A 17,229-nucleotide genomic window follows, 5' to 3' on the forward strand; every position below is an offset into this window, starting at 1 on the left:
AGCTGGGCGCCGCCCACCCCTTGCCTTTGGCCAACCCGAACCGCAATCCTTCCCTCCGGGCCGCTCTCTCGAACCAATAGAACATTGAAAGGGCCCAGCTTTCCCCCCCCCCCGCCTTCCCCGTCAAGTGGAGGATTCCATTGGCTGCTTGGCTGTAAACGCCCCCTCCAGGCGGAATTTGAGTGGATAATTTTTCTTTCCCTCAGACGCGACCTCTGGGGTTTGGAAAGAGGCAGAATGTGGGGGGGGAGGTCGGCGGGGGGGGGGAGGAGGTGGAACGTTCCTGGCTCGTCCGAAAAAGAGCTGTCAGAGCGGACTCCCGCGTGAAACGGGTGGGTGGAGATTCGGTTGTCATGTGATGGCCTAAGATGGCGGTCTCTGCTGAAGGTAAGAGACGTTGAGGAAGGCGGATGGGGTTTGTAGTATTCCGTCTTCCTAATTGTTATGCTCGCCGTTGAACTATTTTTTGAGGAAGCGTGTATTGATTTCGGGGATAATTAGCCACTTTCTCCTCGTTCAGCGTTGTCCGATTCTCCGAGACAGCTTTCTTGGTAAGGTTTTTCCAAAGCGGTTTGCCATTGCCTCCTTAGGGCTAAGAGTGACTGGCCCACGGTCACCCAGCTGGCTTTGTGCCTAAGGCGGGACTAGAACTCGGGGTCTGCCAGTTTCTAGCTCAGTGTTTCTCAACCTTGACAATTTTAAGGCATGTGGACTTCAACTCCCAGAATTCCACAGCCAGCATTGCTGGCTGTGGAATTCTGGGAGTTGAAGTCCACATGCCTTAAAATTGTCAAGGTTGAGAAACACTGATGCCTTAACCACTCAACCAGGCTGGGTTTCTAATTCGCCATCAGCCCCTTAAACGCAGGAGGGAACGCTGTCTTTTGGGTATAATTGGACTTCACTTCTGAACAAATATGCTTAGAACCTTGTTTGACAGAAGCTCATTGTGAAACGAATCGTTGTTAAAATAACTATTAGGATTTCAATTAGATCTCTGGTTAGTCTGACCCTGTTCTTAGTAGTAATCTATACAATTATCTCAGGGATGACAGTTGGCTTGTGCTTTGTATCACTAAGTGCCAACGGTGGAAAACAAGGTGAAGGTTGTAATTCTGGAGTAAATCAGACTTTTCCAACTTGCCTTCCAGATGCAATCCTTGTATGCTGGAAGTCAAAAGGCCAGGAAAGTGTGTGGTAGTTCGGTTTGGGGCAGATGAGCTACTGTATTGTACTGTACTGTAAATTCTATTGTAGAAACTTTTCTGTTTCTTAATAAAAGAAGCTTGGGAAAAAATCCTTTTTGCATGGAATCTATGAAATGGCTGCTAGACATAGTAAGTATTTATTAAATTTAAATGCTGCCCATTTGACCAATACAGTGAACTCTAGGCAACTTACAATGTGATAAAAACTAAAAAAAAACTACTAAAGAATTAAAATTAAAAGAAGTAAAGTTAAAAACCAAGATGATAAGTGGCCTGAGGGTGGGGATCTTCTCCGATCAGTCAGCCACTGCAACATAGCAGGCCCCTGTTCTGTGTCCCAGACCAAGCAGCAGAGCCACGTTTTCAGGCTCTTTTGGAAGGTCTGGAATGTGAGGGTGGACCTCACCTCCAGTAGGAGAATATTCCAGAGGACGGAAGCTGCAGTAGAAAAGGCTCTTTTTCCTAGACCCCGTTAGCAGAAGTTCTTTGGCACATGGCACCTTTCCTCATGGCGACACCTTTGTCACAAATGTGCTCTTCCATTTTTTCTGTCACATGATGTTGCTTTCCTCTTCAGCTGATTAAAAAGACAGGTTTAAGTTATCTGTATTGTATTAGCGGTAAAGTCTTGTTTTCCTCTTTATTCTGACATTATCCAGGGATAGCTTTCAGGGGGGGCAAAAATTGTTAAGAGGCTTTGTCATCTATCACTTTGGAAGAAAGTCAGATGACTGCAGTAATTGGGAACAAAGGTAGTGAAAGAGCTTAGGAATTAGCAATGCTGGTGTATTATTCTGCAAGTTCAAAGATGAGTGGATCAGCAGTGAGAAAGGACCTAAGCTATGGTTCTTAAACTGGGGGAATTGTCCCCAAAGGGACATTGACATATCCTGGGTGTTGTGGAGCAATTTGTAATTGTTTATGAATCAGGGTCCAGACTGCTGCTGTTGAGATGCATGTATAAAACAACAGTCTGTTTGGGGGGGGGAATGACATTATTTGAGGCCAGGAAAAAGGGTAATTGTGTTAAACAATTTAAGAACCAATGACCTAAACAATGCAGAGCTACATGAATAAAATAAGATTAACCTTTATTGTCAGTTTTTATTGTGGGCACACTGGCACATATTAAAAATGAAATTCTGTTGCCTGCTCTCAAAAGTGTATACATACGTAACACACATATAAACATGCTATATACAATATATGTATATACCTATACCCTTACAAATAAACATATAAATATTAATCACTGTCCATCTTGAAATAATCTGATTAGGATAAATCATATGCTTGTGATGATTTGCCAGTTGCAAAATCTGATCTCTTCTTAGTAACTACAGTATACCCAGAATAGTTCAGTTTAGCCAATCTTCCAAAGAAATATGCCTAGGGGCATAACATTATCAATGTAGTGTAATTGAAATATTGCAGTTTGAGAGGCAAATTGTTTCTTTTTCATGTTCCACATCTTAAGAGATTTTGTGCACCACAGGTAAACGTTACACAGTAGTCTAAAATGGTGCTGCTATGTTGGTGTATTTTGGCTTATAAATATGTTAATTAATATAATTCTAGGTTCAGACTTGGAAGCCTCATTGCTGAGCTTTGAAAAGTTGGACAGGGCATCTCCAGATCTGTGGCCAGAGCAATGTAAGTAGTAATTGAATAAGTAAATTATTGTGGATTACTCTAATGTGAATCAACTTTAGACTCTACATCTAAAGAGTTATTTCTAGTAAGATGCTATTGTAAGGATTAATAATTAGACCTTTTAGATTTCCTAAGGTATGGGAAAAGGCCCTTTTTGAGACATAGGTCTAGGTTTCTAAAAATTTTGGCTAGCTCATAGGAAATATATTCAATATTATATAACATTATATGGCTAATCTAATATAGGATTACATAGTTTTTTAAAATGCTGAATAGTTTTAAGTATCATGCCAGGGCTGTTCAAAAATTATGCAGAGCTAGAATGAAAATTAAGTTTTTTGCAGGATCCAATCTGGGTCGTCACCAGGATCAGAGGTTTTATCTTCTGAGCTTTTGGACACATGCTGGAGCTCATCCTTAGGGAACTTCTCTGTGTACAAAGCACATAGAGAAGCTCCCTGTGGATGGGTGCTCCAGCACGAGTCCAAAAGCTCAGAAGACAAAACCTCTGGTTCCTGTAACTGACCCAGATTGGATCCTGTAACATTATTCTGGGACACATATATTTGCCTTTATTTGTGATTACATTTTCTCTTATTTAATTTACATTTAAACATAATAAAGTGTTAATGAAATATGTTATTTCCTATTTACTGAGTAGTTCAGAGGTAAAATATAATTTTATACAACTGGGTCTCTATCTTTTTTCCCATGTTTCTAAATTACAAAAGAGTATCATGGCCTATATAGGGTATTATTGTCTTTTGTACCGAGGTTTTCTTCACTCCTTATTTCTACTGGAAAAAGTAAGTAAGTAGAATCTCATTGCCTTATTAAGAAAAACAGTAAGAGTTACATAAATGGTTATATTTGCATTTAGTGCACTTCCAAAGAATTGTTATTGCCATATATTTGAGCAAAAAAGAAAAGATTATGTAGGTGTTCAACATATTTCAACCTGAATGAGATGAAAAATCTGAATAATTATTTGAATGTGAATAATAATTACTTGCTCATATTAAAAACATCATCAGAATAATTTTAAAAATGGGCAAGTGAATCCTTTAACCATTTTGAGTTAATATTTGAGATTGGAGTAGAAAACAGTATCTATGAAAAAATATACAGTATGGATCGTTAAAATGTTGGTAAGATACATCAAAGGTAAGGCAAGAACCAGATCATGATATGGGAAGTAAGTTGATAGTACATATGTATGAGTTTTTACTGTGATAAGCCAGATGTGGCATTTAAACGGTGTTTGTTTACACTGATGATTCTATCATAAGCTGTCCTATTAAAATATTGCTTTTAACATGCTAAAATTTGAGCAAGTTTATTCATAGGCAGAGATTTAAAAGAGTTCAAGAAGGTAATCTTGCATAATTTATTTCAGAAGTAATTCTGTTGAGCCTGTGCACATTTACCCAGAAATAAATAATACTGAATTTTGTGAATAGATATGTAGGGTTAACTGTAATGCTACGGTTTTATTTTTTTTAAAAAAGTAGTATGGATGAAAAGATGGCTTGGTGATCATCAAAAAAATATATAGTATAATATAGTCAATAACCATTGAATACCGATGGTATAGAAATATAGCTTTATAGCTTACCTGAGACCCAGAATTGAGCATAAAATTAACATATGTGCTGAATTAAAATATAGCAGTTTAATTGACAGAAATGGTAATTGCTTTCAAAGTTGTATAAACAATAGTAAAAAACAACTAAAATACATTAACTACCGTATGTCTATCTTGTCTCCAGTACCAGGTGTTGCTGAATTTGCAGCTTCTTTTAAAAGTGTAAGTATAATAATAGATATTTGACATAGACATTTCAGTCCTAAAATTCTATGGAAAATAGAGCTTATCACAAAAAAACAGCTAAAGTAGAAAATAATTGAAAAATTATAAATGCCTAGAAAAATCACTGGGACTATTTATTTTTTATTTTCTTGCTAGGTTTTCATACTATAATTTTTTCCCTCATGCAGTAACAAGCAAGATTTTACCCCAGCAAGATGATATTGGCTTTAAAAAAATAGTCTTTACTTTGCTGCCTTGAAAAGAATTGTTTTATTGGATATAGTAATCTATTTTAGAAATATTTTATTTAATCAGAGTAGAAGTTTGTAAAATATTATAGTTCTGCATTTCAATTAGTTATTGTAAGTTTTTAAAGGTTTCTAAAAAATAATTTGTTTATGAATGTTTGTTCTTAATAGCCCATCACCAGTTCTCCACCTAAATGGATGGCTGAATTAGAAAATGATGATATTGACATGTTGAGAGGTGAGTTTCTAGTCAGTGCTTGATAAAAATCATTTTTATATTAAATATATGGTTAATATTAGATTGAATTGTCATATAAAGATCAGTTGAGCTTTCTTATCTTTCATTTTGAGTCTACCATATAGTGAAGAAATCAACATAATTATTAGGTCCAATAATTATGACACTTTTTAAGTATAAACTTTGGAGATAAATGAGTTTAATTTGAGATCCATGCATTCAAAGCTTTCCAAGCTTTGTATGACTCCCTTTAGGACCCACCTTCTACCATGGCCATTTCTTGCTCGTGCTGAGTCCTTGGGAGCTTTGCAGAGTATTTTCCTCTCCACACAAACAACCTCCAGAAAGAATTTCTTTGCTGTCTTCATTCTCCTCCTCCCCTTTTTTTAAAAAAAATCAAACCCCTGGGAGTTTCTTCTCTATTCTTCAGCCTGCCAGTCACTCATCAAGGCAAGTAACTTACAGATTTTGACATCCTCTTTCCAGGCATGAAATAAATTTAGTATATTAAGTGGTTAAAGGGGATTGAGATTGGAGGGCGGAGGGTTTAGCTTCAGCATCTAATGGGATGGGGGGGGGAGAAAGATCAATAAAGCTTTTTTTCCCCTGTTTTCTTTAATGAAAAAAATGTGGGCTTGTGGGGGAGGGAGGGAGGGAGGGAGTAAAGCAAGGGAAAGGTTTTGGGAAGTTGACCCAGAGGTACATCTTTGCATGAAGGGAGCTGGTTTTCCCAAACCTAGTAAGACCCAGGAAAGGCCTGCAATCTCCTGAATGCCAGCTGATTGAGACAGAGGCCGAGCCCATAAGCGCAAGTTTATTCTTTCTGCAGAACGCCACCAGTGGATGCATCACTAAGCTTCCTCACTTCCTTTCAAAGCATCAGGACATCTCATGGACAAGCAGTTAGATTTGTTTGGAAGCCTCTTTGGCATTGGAACACAGTGCTGGGCCCTAATCTAGCTGGGTTCCCCCTCCCAACACAGCTAGGCTGTTTTTGGCTTTGCAAAGCTTTTTGCTTTCTAAGCTCAGCTGGGTGGTAGGCCTCCCAGGGCCTCTCCCACCCCTGAGGCACCTCATGCTCCGCTTAATGACCATGTGGTTGTTTAATGACTGCATCAGAGTGGGCAGAGGATGGGATTCATTAAGCAAGCCCATCTTGCTTAACAGTCATTACGAGTTGCACCCATAATGGGCAAGTTCCATTACAATTGTAGGTTGACAGTTACCTGTGTACATCAGACTACAGAGCTTCTGCTGTAAATGTGCTTTTAATTCCATCTCTAAGTAAACTTGAGTGCAAAAAGATCAAGATGCACATAAGCTCTTGCTCATCTATGTTACATGAAAATACAAGTCTGTAAGTTAATGATCAAAAGGGAAGGTTTCACATACTTTCTGTATGCCAAAAAGAATTAAGCAGACCCATATATTAATATCATTTTTAATTTTTATATTAATTCCCTGGTCAAACATCTGCTTCATCTACAGTATATCTCCATCTCAACAAGTTAGCCTGCAAGCAGAAGCCAGTTGGAGTATATACTGATATTGCAGTGGTTTATATCAGTTTTTTTAAAACTGTGAGGTGTATATCTGTTGAGAAAACTATTGCAGTGTTTGCCAAGAGACCTATAATAAGCAACTGACAATTTCAAGATAGCAATATCAAATACTAAAGTATTTAATATATATGGATATTTTTTTTAATAAAAAAATCTTGGACAAGAGAAAAGCTTAAATGCAACATGTGCGGACTGTCTAGAGATACACTGCTGCAATCCTGATATTTTTCTGCTTGATAAGGGAATAATGATTATTGCTGCCATCAGATTATTTGCTACTGAGTCTTTGCCACATTTACTCTGTGAAACTCATGTTCTAACAATGCATATTTGATAATTATATTCCCAGTTCTCAGATTTGCACCTAATGCAATCTGAAGTTCATAGAATGGGGAAAATCAATATGCATTATAAATTTTAGCTAAAGCTAAACTCTTGTTTGCTGGATTTGGTCTCCTAAACAGCCGCAAAGAAGCATCAGTATTATTAAACAAGTTGATGTCTTTCTGCAGAGCTCTTGTAATCCATGAAATATGGATAAGCCAGAGTGACTCTTAAAAGACCACATTACAAGACACATAGAATTACAGAACCATATGAGTTAATATCCGCTGCTTATAGTGATTAAATATTAATATGGAGTTGAATAACTACACTATATAGTCACAACCCTTGAATTCTTAACCAAAACACCATTAAAAATGTGCCACCCGCAGATAAGCCAATCCTTGAAATTTTCATGTTTTGGTTTTCCCAATTGGCTCAGCTGCAGGGAATCCATTTTCTATGGTATTTTAATTAAAAATTCAAGGATAGGCTTACCTGTGGATGAGTTTATATATGAGTATATATAGGGTATATAGGTACTTTAACAAAGTATTAGCATATATACCTGCAGATAAGCCCTTCTGTGGATAAACCAAACCCAATTTTGCGGGTATATTTGACAACTACAATTCTCTGCTTATCCATAAGTATATTTGATACTTCATTATCTTGGAATTGCCTAATTATAGCAGTTTTCTGTCATAGCCATTCTAATGTAATGCCCATCTGGCTTCTTGGAGGCAATTTAATAAGTTTTCCTATCAGGAATCTTCAAATCCATTGAGTCAATATCAAAAGTAACAGAACAAAGTGAAAAATATGTCCATGGAGTTTAGATGTAGTCAAAACAGTCCTGCTTTATTGTATGTATAACAGCAATATGTGGAAAAAGTAACTTCATCTGTTTACATTATATCTTCCAGGTTGTCCAGATGATAATTACAATATATCTTTTCCTTACTATCAGATAGTTACTCGGGTGTTACATGGAATCGCAATAGCAATAGCACTTAGACCACGGGTATCAAACTCACTGCGTCACGTGATGTGTCGTGACGTATCATGACTTCTTTTGCATTGCCAGAGCTGGGGTGGGCGTGGCCTCCTCATGATGCAACCAGCCCATGGGCCGGCAGTTTGACACCCCCGACTTAGACTTACTGTATATACTGCCTCACAGTGCCCTAACCTTTACAACCCTCTGTAAGTGGTTTACAAAGTCAGCATATTGCTCCTAACAATTTGGTTCCTCATTTTACCAAGGATGGAAGGTTGAGTCAACCTTGAGGTGGTCAGGATCGAATTGCTCTTATAAATGTAGTCTCTGTGTAAAACCAGATATCGTGTCTCCTCTAAAAATAGTGAATTTCATTACATACAGAATTTGAACAACTATTACATCAAATTGCCTTTACTTTTTGCTTGGTTATTATTATAGGTAGTCCTCGACTTACACCCACAATTGAGCCCAAAATTTCTGTTGCCAAGTGAGACAGTTGTCAAGTGAGTTTTGCCTCATTTTATCACCTTTCTTGTCACAATTGTTAAGTGAATCATGGAAGTTACACTAATAATACAGTTAAGTGAATCTGGCTTCCCCATTGACTTTGCTTGTCAGAAATTTGCAAAAGATGATCACATGACCCAAAAACACTGCAACAGTCATAAATATGAATCAATTGCCAAGTGTCTGAATTTTTATCATGTGATCATAGGGGATGCAATGGTTGTAAGTGTGAAAAATGGTCATAAGTCACTTTTTTCAGTGCTCTTGTAACTTTGATTGGTCTCTAAATAAATGCTTGTAAGTCAAGGACTATCTGCATTAGGAGTTTGATTCTAATAAAAGCATGATTCATTCATTATTATTTCATGACAAAGTTTGTAAACTACACACTTTCTTTTAGAGCTGGGAAGTCTCACTACAGCTAATCTGATGGAGAAGGTTAGAGGTTTACAGAATTTGGCATATCAGTTGGGACTGGATGAATGTAAGTACTGAACAGATACAAAAAATACAGTAGGTTCATTGCATATGTTTATGTACAGTCATATGATTATGTACATTCTATTCATACTAATTAACTATAGCAGTGATGGCGAACCTTTTAGAGACTGAGTGCCCAAACTGCAACCTAAAACCCACTTATGCATCGTCGAGTGCCGGGTGGGTATGGCCCATTGGCTGGGTGTGGCCAATTGGGTGGGCATGGCCAATTCGGTGGGCATGGCTGCAGTGGTAACAGCAGACTGGGTGGGACTAAAAGGTTCAGTCAATCAATTCCAACTTTGCAAGAACTTTTTTTTTCCCTCGAGAAGTTGAAATTGACTGATTGAACCTTTTTTTTTTTTGCACATGGCGGCGGAGGCCTAAAGTGAAAAGGTTTTATAAAACCCAGCTGAAGGCCTAGGACTGGGGCGACGAAGCACATGCCCACAGAGAGGGCTCTGAGTGCCGCCTCTGGCAACCGTGTCATATGTTCGCCACCACTGAACTATAGGAATTAGGGTACCATAAAAATTGATAATGGCAGCAATATATTCCATTTTGTACAATTAGTTTATAAAACCTTCGCTATCCTTTGCCTAAAAATGGGAGTTGCTATTGTCTTTCAAGTGATTGTATAAAATTTATTTATTTATTATATATAAATAAATAAATATTCATTCCTCCAGGTCCTTGGTACCCTCCTGTTTATTTTGGTAGTTTGGAATTCCTGCAGTTTGTAATCCACCAAATCCAAAAGGCATTAAATAAAGAAGACTGCTATATGCTAATGTGATCTTCATTTCTAGCAGTTCAGTACTACATTCATTCCTGAAAAGACCAAAACAAGCACCATTTTGCTGACGGCATAAATATCATTCCTAGGTTACATAATATTGAAAAGTTTCTTCATAGATATTTCGGGGCCTGTACCAGCACCATTTTATGAACTGGGCAGCACCTTTTTAGATTCGATTCCTAAATGCATTCGCGTTAAAGTCAGGATGTTTATTATCACTATCAAAAAGTAATACAGTGACTGCAGCATTAGAAGAATATATCTACGTACAGTCCTAAGTGTTTAATGCATTTTAGTGAAAAATCTGTTAGCGATGTTTGTCTGCTATGTAATTCATTAATGTAATACAAATGGAACTGTTAAAAATGAAATATGGCAGAAGTGTAGCTTAGAACACTTCACAATGATTCTTGTTATTCAAGATTAAATACTACCTTAATGATTGTAAGACAGTAAAATAACTGTTCGAAAGGTCCAAGAGTCATAGCAAAATAGACCTTACATAGCCTCTGGGTGGCAGCAGATGGCTGATTACTACTGTAATATTGGGAAATACATTTGTAGCTGTTAAGATTTGGAAGCTCCCATTGAACTTCTTAACAATTTTAAGATATGATGATTTGGCAAAATGTAATAAGTTAAATTGTGTTATATATGTTATTTTTCTATTAATGGTCCTCTGTTATCGTATGGAACTTTTATTGAGAATTGTCTTTCTTTATTGGAAGTTATACCAATTTAGGAGTATTTTTTGTAATTAGTTAACATTTAGATTTCAGAGTTAGCCTTTTGAAACCTAACTGGTTCTTCAGTTAGTTCCAGCTGTAAATTTATAATACTTTTTATTAATATTTCCCCTAATAAAGCTGTTACTACATATTCTATGCTGCCACAAAATAATCCTGCTCATTGTGTATTGATGTTGGTAATGAGCAATATACATTGGTAATCCAAGAGAGTGGTCTTCTGTTCCTAAGATTCCTGAGAGAGCATCCCAGAGGCATCACAATTGTAAACCTTCCTCTATGTTCACAAAGAGGGATATTTAAATAGAGTCTTCTTGAAGGTCTGATATGATTGGGCAAGGCTTTCAAAAGGCACACTTCACAAAGCATATTGTAATCAGCAACATATTCTTCCTTGAATTGTTAAAGTAGTCGTGTCTTCTAAAAGGCTTAGTGCTGCTTTCAAAAGCTGTTCCTAGCTATCTGTACATTCAGAAATGAATTCAGAACCAGTGAAGATAATAAAATATTAGCAATATAATCATGTTGGAGCAGTCATATTTTGTCACTCCTATAGATAATACATTGTAATCATCTAAACAAACAATTCCTATTATTCATGGATCACTGAAATCAAGTAGCCTGTCTCTAGCTAAGACCATAGTTGGCATCCTATCTACGCTGGTAAAGTATTCTTTCATATAAAGTTCTTGAAGATCCAACGACAAAGATGGATCTGCAAGCTCCCTAAATTATAAATTTAATGCTTTAAGACACAAGTACATGTTTGAGTAAAAGCTTTTTGCCTTAGAAATACTTTCTTGCATAAGAGAATGTTATGTATATTTTTGATGTTTTCATAGTATCACAACTGACCGAACATGTTAATGGTTGATTGATTATATGCCATCCCTAACCTGCTTTTTCAGATCTTCCAATAGTGAATATGTTAATAAAGTAATTACAGTCATGTAATATAGCTGAATGGAGGGTAGTGCTCCAAAGTAACAGTCCTATAGATCTGTAATGAACTCTTTCCATCTATATAGACTATTAACATTTTCCAATATTTTTGATTACATGCATACGTTAGAAAACTTTTCAGACTTTCAATCTGGTATTTTATCTGCATTAGATTTTTCTGTGGGTAGCAATGACACCCAAACTTAATTGTCTGAGCAGTCTTGAAATGTTCTTATTTTATGTACTTCCTCTCTAGCAAAGGGAAAGTAATCAAGGGCATGATTCCAACACTAGTGAAAGATTTGAGTGTAATAGTAAGAGTTATTTCCCTTGCTTTCCAGACTATCCATATTTGCTTCAAAGATTCTCACAGACCTCTACAGCAGATTTAGAGAAATCATAGAAAGCAGCAAGAAAAGGGGAGGAGTATGATGCTGTGGAGGAAACTAAATGGCCGCCTTTCTATTTGCAGTTTATTTCACTTATGAAAACTTGAGATATTTTTGGTAAGGATTTTTGCCTCAGAGCAAGTATTCAAATGCCAGCTAGAAATTAGGATGTGCGCAAGGCATTTAAATTGGCTAATTTTGGTATATAATGTTCTTAACTACCTTCAGCCTAGGGATCATGACCTCAGCTTTTTATCATCTGTGTTGGATTGTATGCCACTTTTAGAAGTGAAGGTGGTATGGGAACTTTTAATTGTACCTGTGTGATTTATATCCAGTCAGCTCTTTAATTTCTTTTGGCTGTCTGAGGTTTCCGACATGCTGTAAATTTCACCAACTTTTTCATTATCTGCAATTTCTTTATGACTTGTGAATCGGAGTGGAGAGAGAGTGTGGATTTACAGCAGAGATAAACATGTCCATAAAGTCTGTATCTGTGTCAGTAATTGTACTGCTGTCAGTGACTGTCCTGTTTTACAGGGCTCTCTTGGGAAAGAACAGTTTGCTACTAGTGGCAGAGTAGCGTCCAAGTTTATATTAACATATCAGAAGATTAGTTTGCAATGATTGGGGTGGAAATTGAAGCTAGATATTAGTTACTGTTGGTTTTCCCATCCCACTTCTTACTGTTAGCTAATGAATGAATTGAATAATTAATTAATTGAATTGAATAGCTACATTTGAAAGACAAGAAAACCAGAAAGAAAGCAGTTTCATGTGAAAATGTGGTGTAGCTAATAGTGATATAAAATATTAAGTTAATTATATGTAAATTACTTGTAAATACTACTGTAAATACTGTAAATAGTAAACAATTATTTCATTACAAATTTTAATAGAATATAGCAAGATTGCATTCTAAACATTCTACTATGGCTGGTCGCATAGACAGATATTTAGATTGGGTTTAACATTTCTATCTACCTACTGAGTCCTTCTCAAGGACATGATGATGATGATGATGATGATGATGATGATGATGATGATGATGATGATGATGATGATGATGATGGAGGAAAGGACCTTGGAGGTCATCAAGTCCAACCCCCTGCTTAGGAGGGAACCCTATACCATTTCGGACAAATGGCTGTCCAATCTCTTGGGATAGCAGAAATTATTTGATGGTGTAAAGATGTTACAAGATGTAAGATGTTGCATGTAAAGCTGCCTTTTGCAATTGACTGGTGGTGATTTTGTCAATGCTGATAGTATTCAAGTGGTTCTCCAGATGTTTTGGGATTGCACTCAAGGCACCTATTAACAGTTTTACTTCTATTATTATTGCATCAAGACTTCAGTATCAGGAGAAAGAAAATTCTGTGAAGCATTCAGTGTTTACTGCTTCTATGTCAGAGGTCCCCAATCTTTTAGGCACCAGGAACGGTTCCGTGGAGAGAGGTTTTTCCCGCGGACTGGAGGGTGCATGGTTTTGTGTGCTGCCTGCATCCCACGGATGGGGCTTTGCTTGTTTGTGTGGACCATTGCTGGCATGCCGCGGCCTGGTACTGGTCCACAGACCGGGGGTTGGGGACCCCTGTTCTATGTCATCATGTATTGTTGGATAAGGATCAACAAAAAAAATCAAAGATATTTTGTGGCTTTGTAGCTTGTATGCTAGTTTATACACTATGAGATATTTGAAGTAGCAACATGGATGTGCCATGTACTTAATCAGTTTCAATTTTAAGATATTCTGTTTTATAATAACATTCATGAGTGCATTACGATGCCATAATGCTAGCAGCCATATGTAACAGTTGTTTTATATTTGATATAAATGTCCAAATTCTGAAACTGAGAAAGAATTTGTTGGCTCAGGTTGTGAGAAAGCAATCTTCATGGAAGAGCATGTCAGCTGCTGATGTGCCTCTTCCTTATCAGCATTATTCCATCATATGCTGCTCTTACTTTTGCTGGTTTGGGGACTCCTGTACTTGAATCTCAGAGGTAAGCCTTAGCAAAATACCCAGAGATAATAATGTTATATGCGCTTATTTCTCTGGATGCGTGTTCTGAACTATCATTATGTGTGCTAGAATACACAACTTTTTGTCTACTCCCAATTTTCTTACCCAAAGGCAAAGTACATCAAACATTTCCATTAGCTTACCTTGTCTGATTTGGTTATAGAGTGCAACATTTAACGGACAATTTATTAGGACATAGATATGTATGCCATAAGCCTAAGCTTATGCATATTGACTTCAGTCTGTATTCAGTAGGCTTGAGATCCTTGAGATATTTTTAGATTTTTCCATTTTTCACAATCTTTCCTTTTCTTGCACAGATTTCTACAAGTCGAGATTCCTACTGTTATTTTATATCACAACGTGTCACTATTAATTCAGTGGAATTTTCTATATTAGAAAATGAAGCCCTGCAGAAATAATTACAGCTTCCTTTTTATGCATTCCTGGCCCTTTTCACTTTGAAGGAGCCATCTGTGGAATAGAATATACTAGACTAGGGATCTGAGACAATATCTAAGTGCCTCATTAACTTTTGTAGGCTAGAACATGATAAAATGTCATCAAGTCCCTATCAGATGCCTGATAATCTGCTACAAGCTGAAGTGCCATTAGCTTAAATTCTCAATCAAATGCCTTCCTTGAGCTTAAAGAGCAGTGATTAAACATGGAGTGTCCCCTGAGGACTCTACAGCTGTCATGGGGGTTGAAGTCGATCCCCTCCCTTGCCAACCAAGAGAGAGTTTGAGCAAGAGGTCTCACAGGGGCGGGCCCTCTTCAAACCCACACGTGCCTGTCCCAGCTGTTCTGTTTTGCCTAATGAATTGCATTACAGGGAGAAACTGGGTATTGTCATCACAAGCTGCCTTCCCTGGGGACCTGAGCCAACCTCAGTAATGACTAATGTTAGTGATAGTAATTGAAATGTGATCACTCTCTGGGGACTCACACCAAGCATGATGCTCTCAGGCACTTGTAGCTGATAGAGACCTGTAAATGGCTCAAAAGTGATTTTTAATTGCTCTACTTTCCTAGTTACATTTTCCAAATATGTTTTCTTTTTTTATATAGGTAATGCAACGCTTTTTTCCCCACACTAGGGAAGACATGCATTGTCTTAAAACCTGTTCTATTTTAAAAGGATTGAGACTATGTCCTATTTTTTTGCCTCCCTACTTAAATTTTTGCCCAATATTGTCTGTTGATATAGTGTAGGTGCCTTTAAGTAGCAGCATAATTCAGCTGATTTGGAGTTGGAAGGTCATGATCCAGTCAGCTGGATGCATTGTGGATCATTTATGACTTAATTTTTAAGAGAGAAAAATAGAAATTCAAGCCAAATTGTATTTGGGAAAGGCTTTACATATTGCCCCAAAGTGGTATTTAGATTCATTTTGTAGAGTTCAATGACTTTTCACATCAACTGTCTAAATCTAAACTGCCAGTTTAATATTATGATATAATAGTGGGCTTTTAGAAATGAGAGATGGTGAAATAAAATAGGAGGATAAATTTTTTTAGGCCTGGTGCATTTAAATTTTTGAAGGAAAATGGATGTCAACATAAAATGTTTGATACGGATGAAGGTATCCAGTGAGTTTCACACACACAAACACCTAAAAAAATAAAAACAGAAACTTTGTAGAAAGGCATATTGCTGATGGTAAAGGATAACTTGATATAAAATGTGAATACATAACAAAAGTAGGTATCACGAATGAAGGCAAATGTACGTATCTCAGGATAATGTTGCAGGATCCAGTCTGGGTCTGGGTTACTGGGACCAGATCAAAGCTCAGAAGACTAAACACTATGGTGACTGACCCAGATTGGATCCTGCAAAAATAGATAGGTTATTGCCCAAATCACAAATCTTTTTCTTGACACTCACCATAGTCTTACACTTGCCTTACTGAAAATTCAGTTTGTGGCTTCTTCATGTACTTTAATATTGCTGCAGTTGGAAGTTATTTTAAGGAATTCATGTTCTCTTATGCTGTTTACAAAATGCTTAATATATTTTGCTTTAAGTAGCATAATTATATGGTAGAAGGTAATTGTCTTGTTCTGAGGATATGTGCTGTAGAAGAAAAATAAATAATCGGTTAAACTGATGATTCACTCTTTGGTGTATACATTCTCTATTCCACTCAGAATGGGGATTGTTGATTAAACAAATTTATTTTTAAAAAATATTGGCTTCATACATTGTGCTAAGCCATAATTTGTTTGAACAAACTGCAATTGGATGAATTCTTACTACGTGGTAAACAGATTGTGGCTTAGAAGGCAAAATAGCTGGGTTTGCACAATGGCAAACAAGCGATATTGCTGCTTATGTGTAAACCAGATCCCAGATTCAGGGTTTCAGATTTTATCCAGCATGATCACTGCAGCAACTTCTTAAGAGATTGAAGAGACAAGCTGATGGTGTATGTTTGCTTAGGGAATATATCAGCGGATATCAGCAGATATAAAGGCCAGTTCTTATGGTGCTTTCTCATGAAGGGTCCACAACACATTTTTTACATCTCTCAGAGGTATTAAAAGATCATTGCTGCGGTTATTCCTATTAATAAGCAATTCCTCAAATATCACTTTGGAGTTTTATTTGTGATATGATATGGGATTATGAAAAATATCCAACATGTAAACTTAATGATAACAACTTAAAGAACAATATCTAATATGGTTAACAATAATATCATTTATTTTTGCTGTATGATACTGAATCCACCTTTTAGCTTGGCATTCCTAAATTTGAGGCACACCATAGTTAATATATCTTTGTTCCATAAAAAATGTTGACATTGCATACTGATGAATACGGAGTTCAGGCAATTTTAAAAATATCTTTTTTTTTCCCTGAAGGAGTTTTCTGAAAAATCCTAGTTCAGGAATCTTATCTTTTTCTTCTTTGGCATAACCCTGATTATCTGAGGGTTTTTTGGAGAAAGATGAATTCTTCTAACCATTTCTTATGAAGTTAAGATAAAGCACTAGGATAGCATAGGTTTAAAAAGAAGTGGAATAGATACAACTGGTAGTTGTCAAGTACAAAAATTGTTCAAAGCTATTGCTGCTTAAATAATTCCAGGCGCCTTCGCTGGACGCAGCTGTTTGCTGCTCCCGCCTGTTTCTGCGTAAAAGCCGTTCTGACAGCCTGCATCAGCTGTCAAACGGCTTGATACCTTTCCCCTGGGCATAGGGGGAAAGGTGAGCTGCCCGAGGTAGGAGTTGAGTTCCCGAGTCGTCCCTTGTGGACGATGTAGGTGAGAACTCCTCCGGAGCCC

General features: G+C 37.0%; 1 protein-coding gene across 1 annotated transcript in view; it reads left to right on the top strand.

Annotated features, from left to right (window-relative positions):
* The first annotated feature begins 296 nt into the window (after positions 1 to 296).
* Positions 297 to 17,229, top strand: part of LIN52 (lin-52 DREAM MuvB core complex component) — a 59,011-nt gene continuing 42,078 nt past the window's right edge. Inside the window, exons 1-5 of the mRNA XM_015819375.1 lie at positions 297 to 387; positions 2,787 to 2,861; positions 4,631 to 4,668; positions 5,091 to 5,157; positions 8,954 to 9,037. Of these exons, the coding sequence (XP_015674861.1) occupies positions 369 to 387; positions 2,787 to 2,861; positions 4,631 to 4,668; positions 5,091 to 5,157; positions 8,954 to 9,037 (283 nt within the window). The 5' untranslated portion in view covers positions 297 to 368. The remainder of the gene's footprint in view (positions 388 to 2,786; positions 2,862 to 4,630; positions 4,669 to 5,090; positions 5,158 to 8,953; positions 9,038 to 17,229) is intronic.

Source organism: Protobothrops mucrosquamatus, unplaced genomic scaffold (assembly GCF_001527695.2).
Source record: "Protobothrops mucrosquamatus isolate PMUCROS unplaced genomic scaffold, P.Mucros_1.0 scaffold908, whole genome shotgun sequence".
In the NCBI taxonomy this organism is placed as follows: Eukaryota; Metazoa; Chordata; class Lepidosauria; order Squamata; family Viperidae; genus Protobothrops; species Protobothrops mucrosquamatus.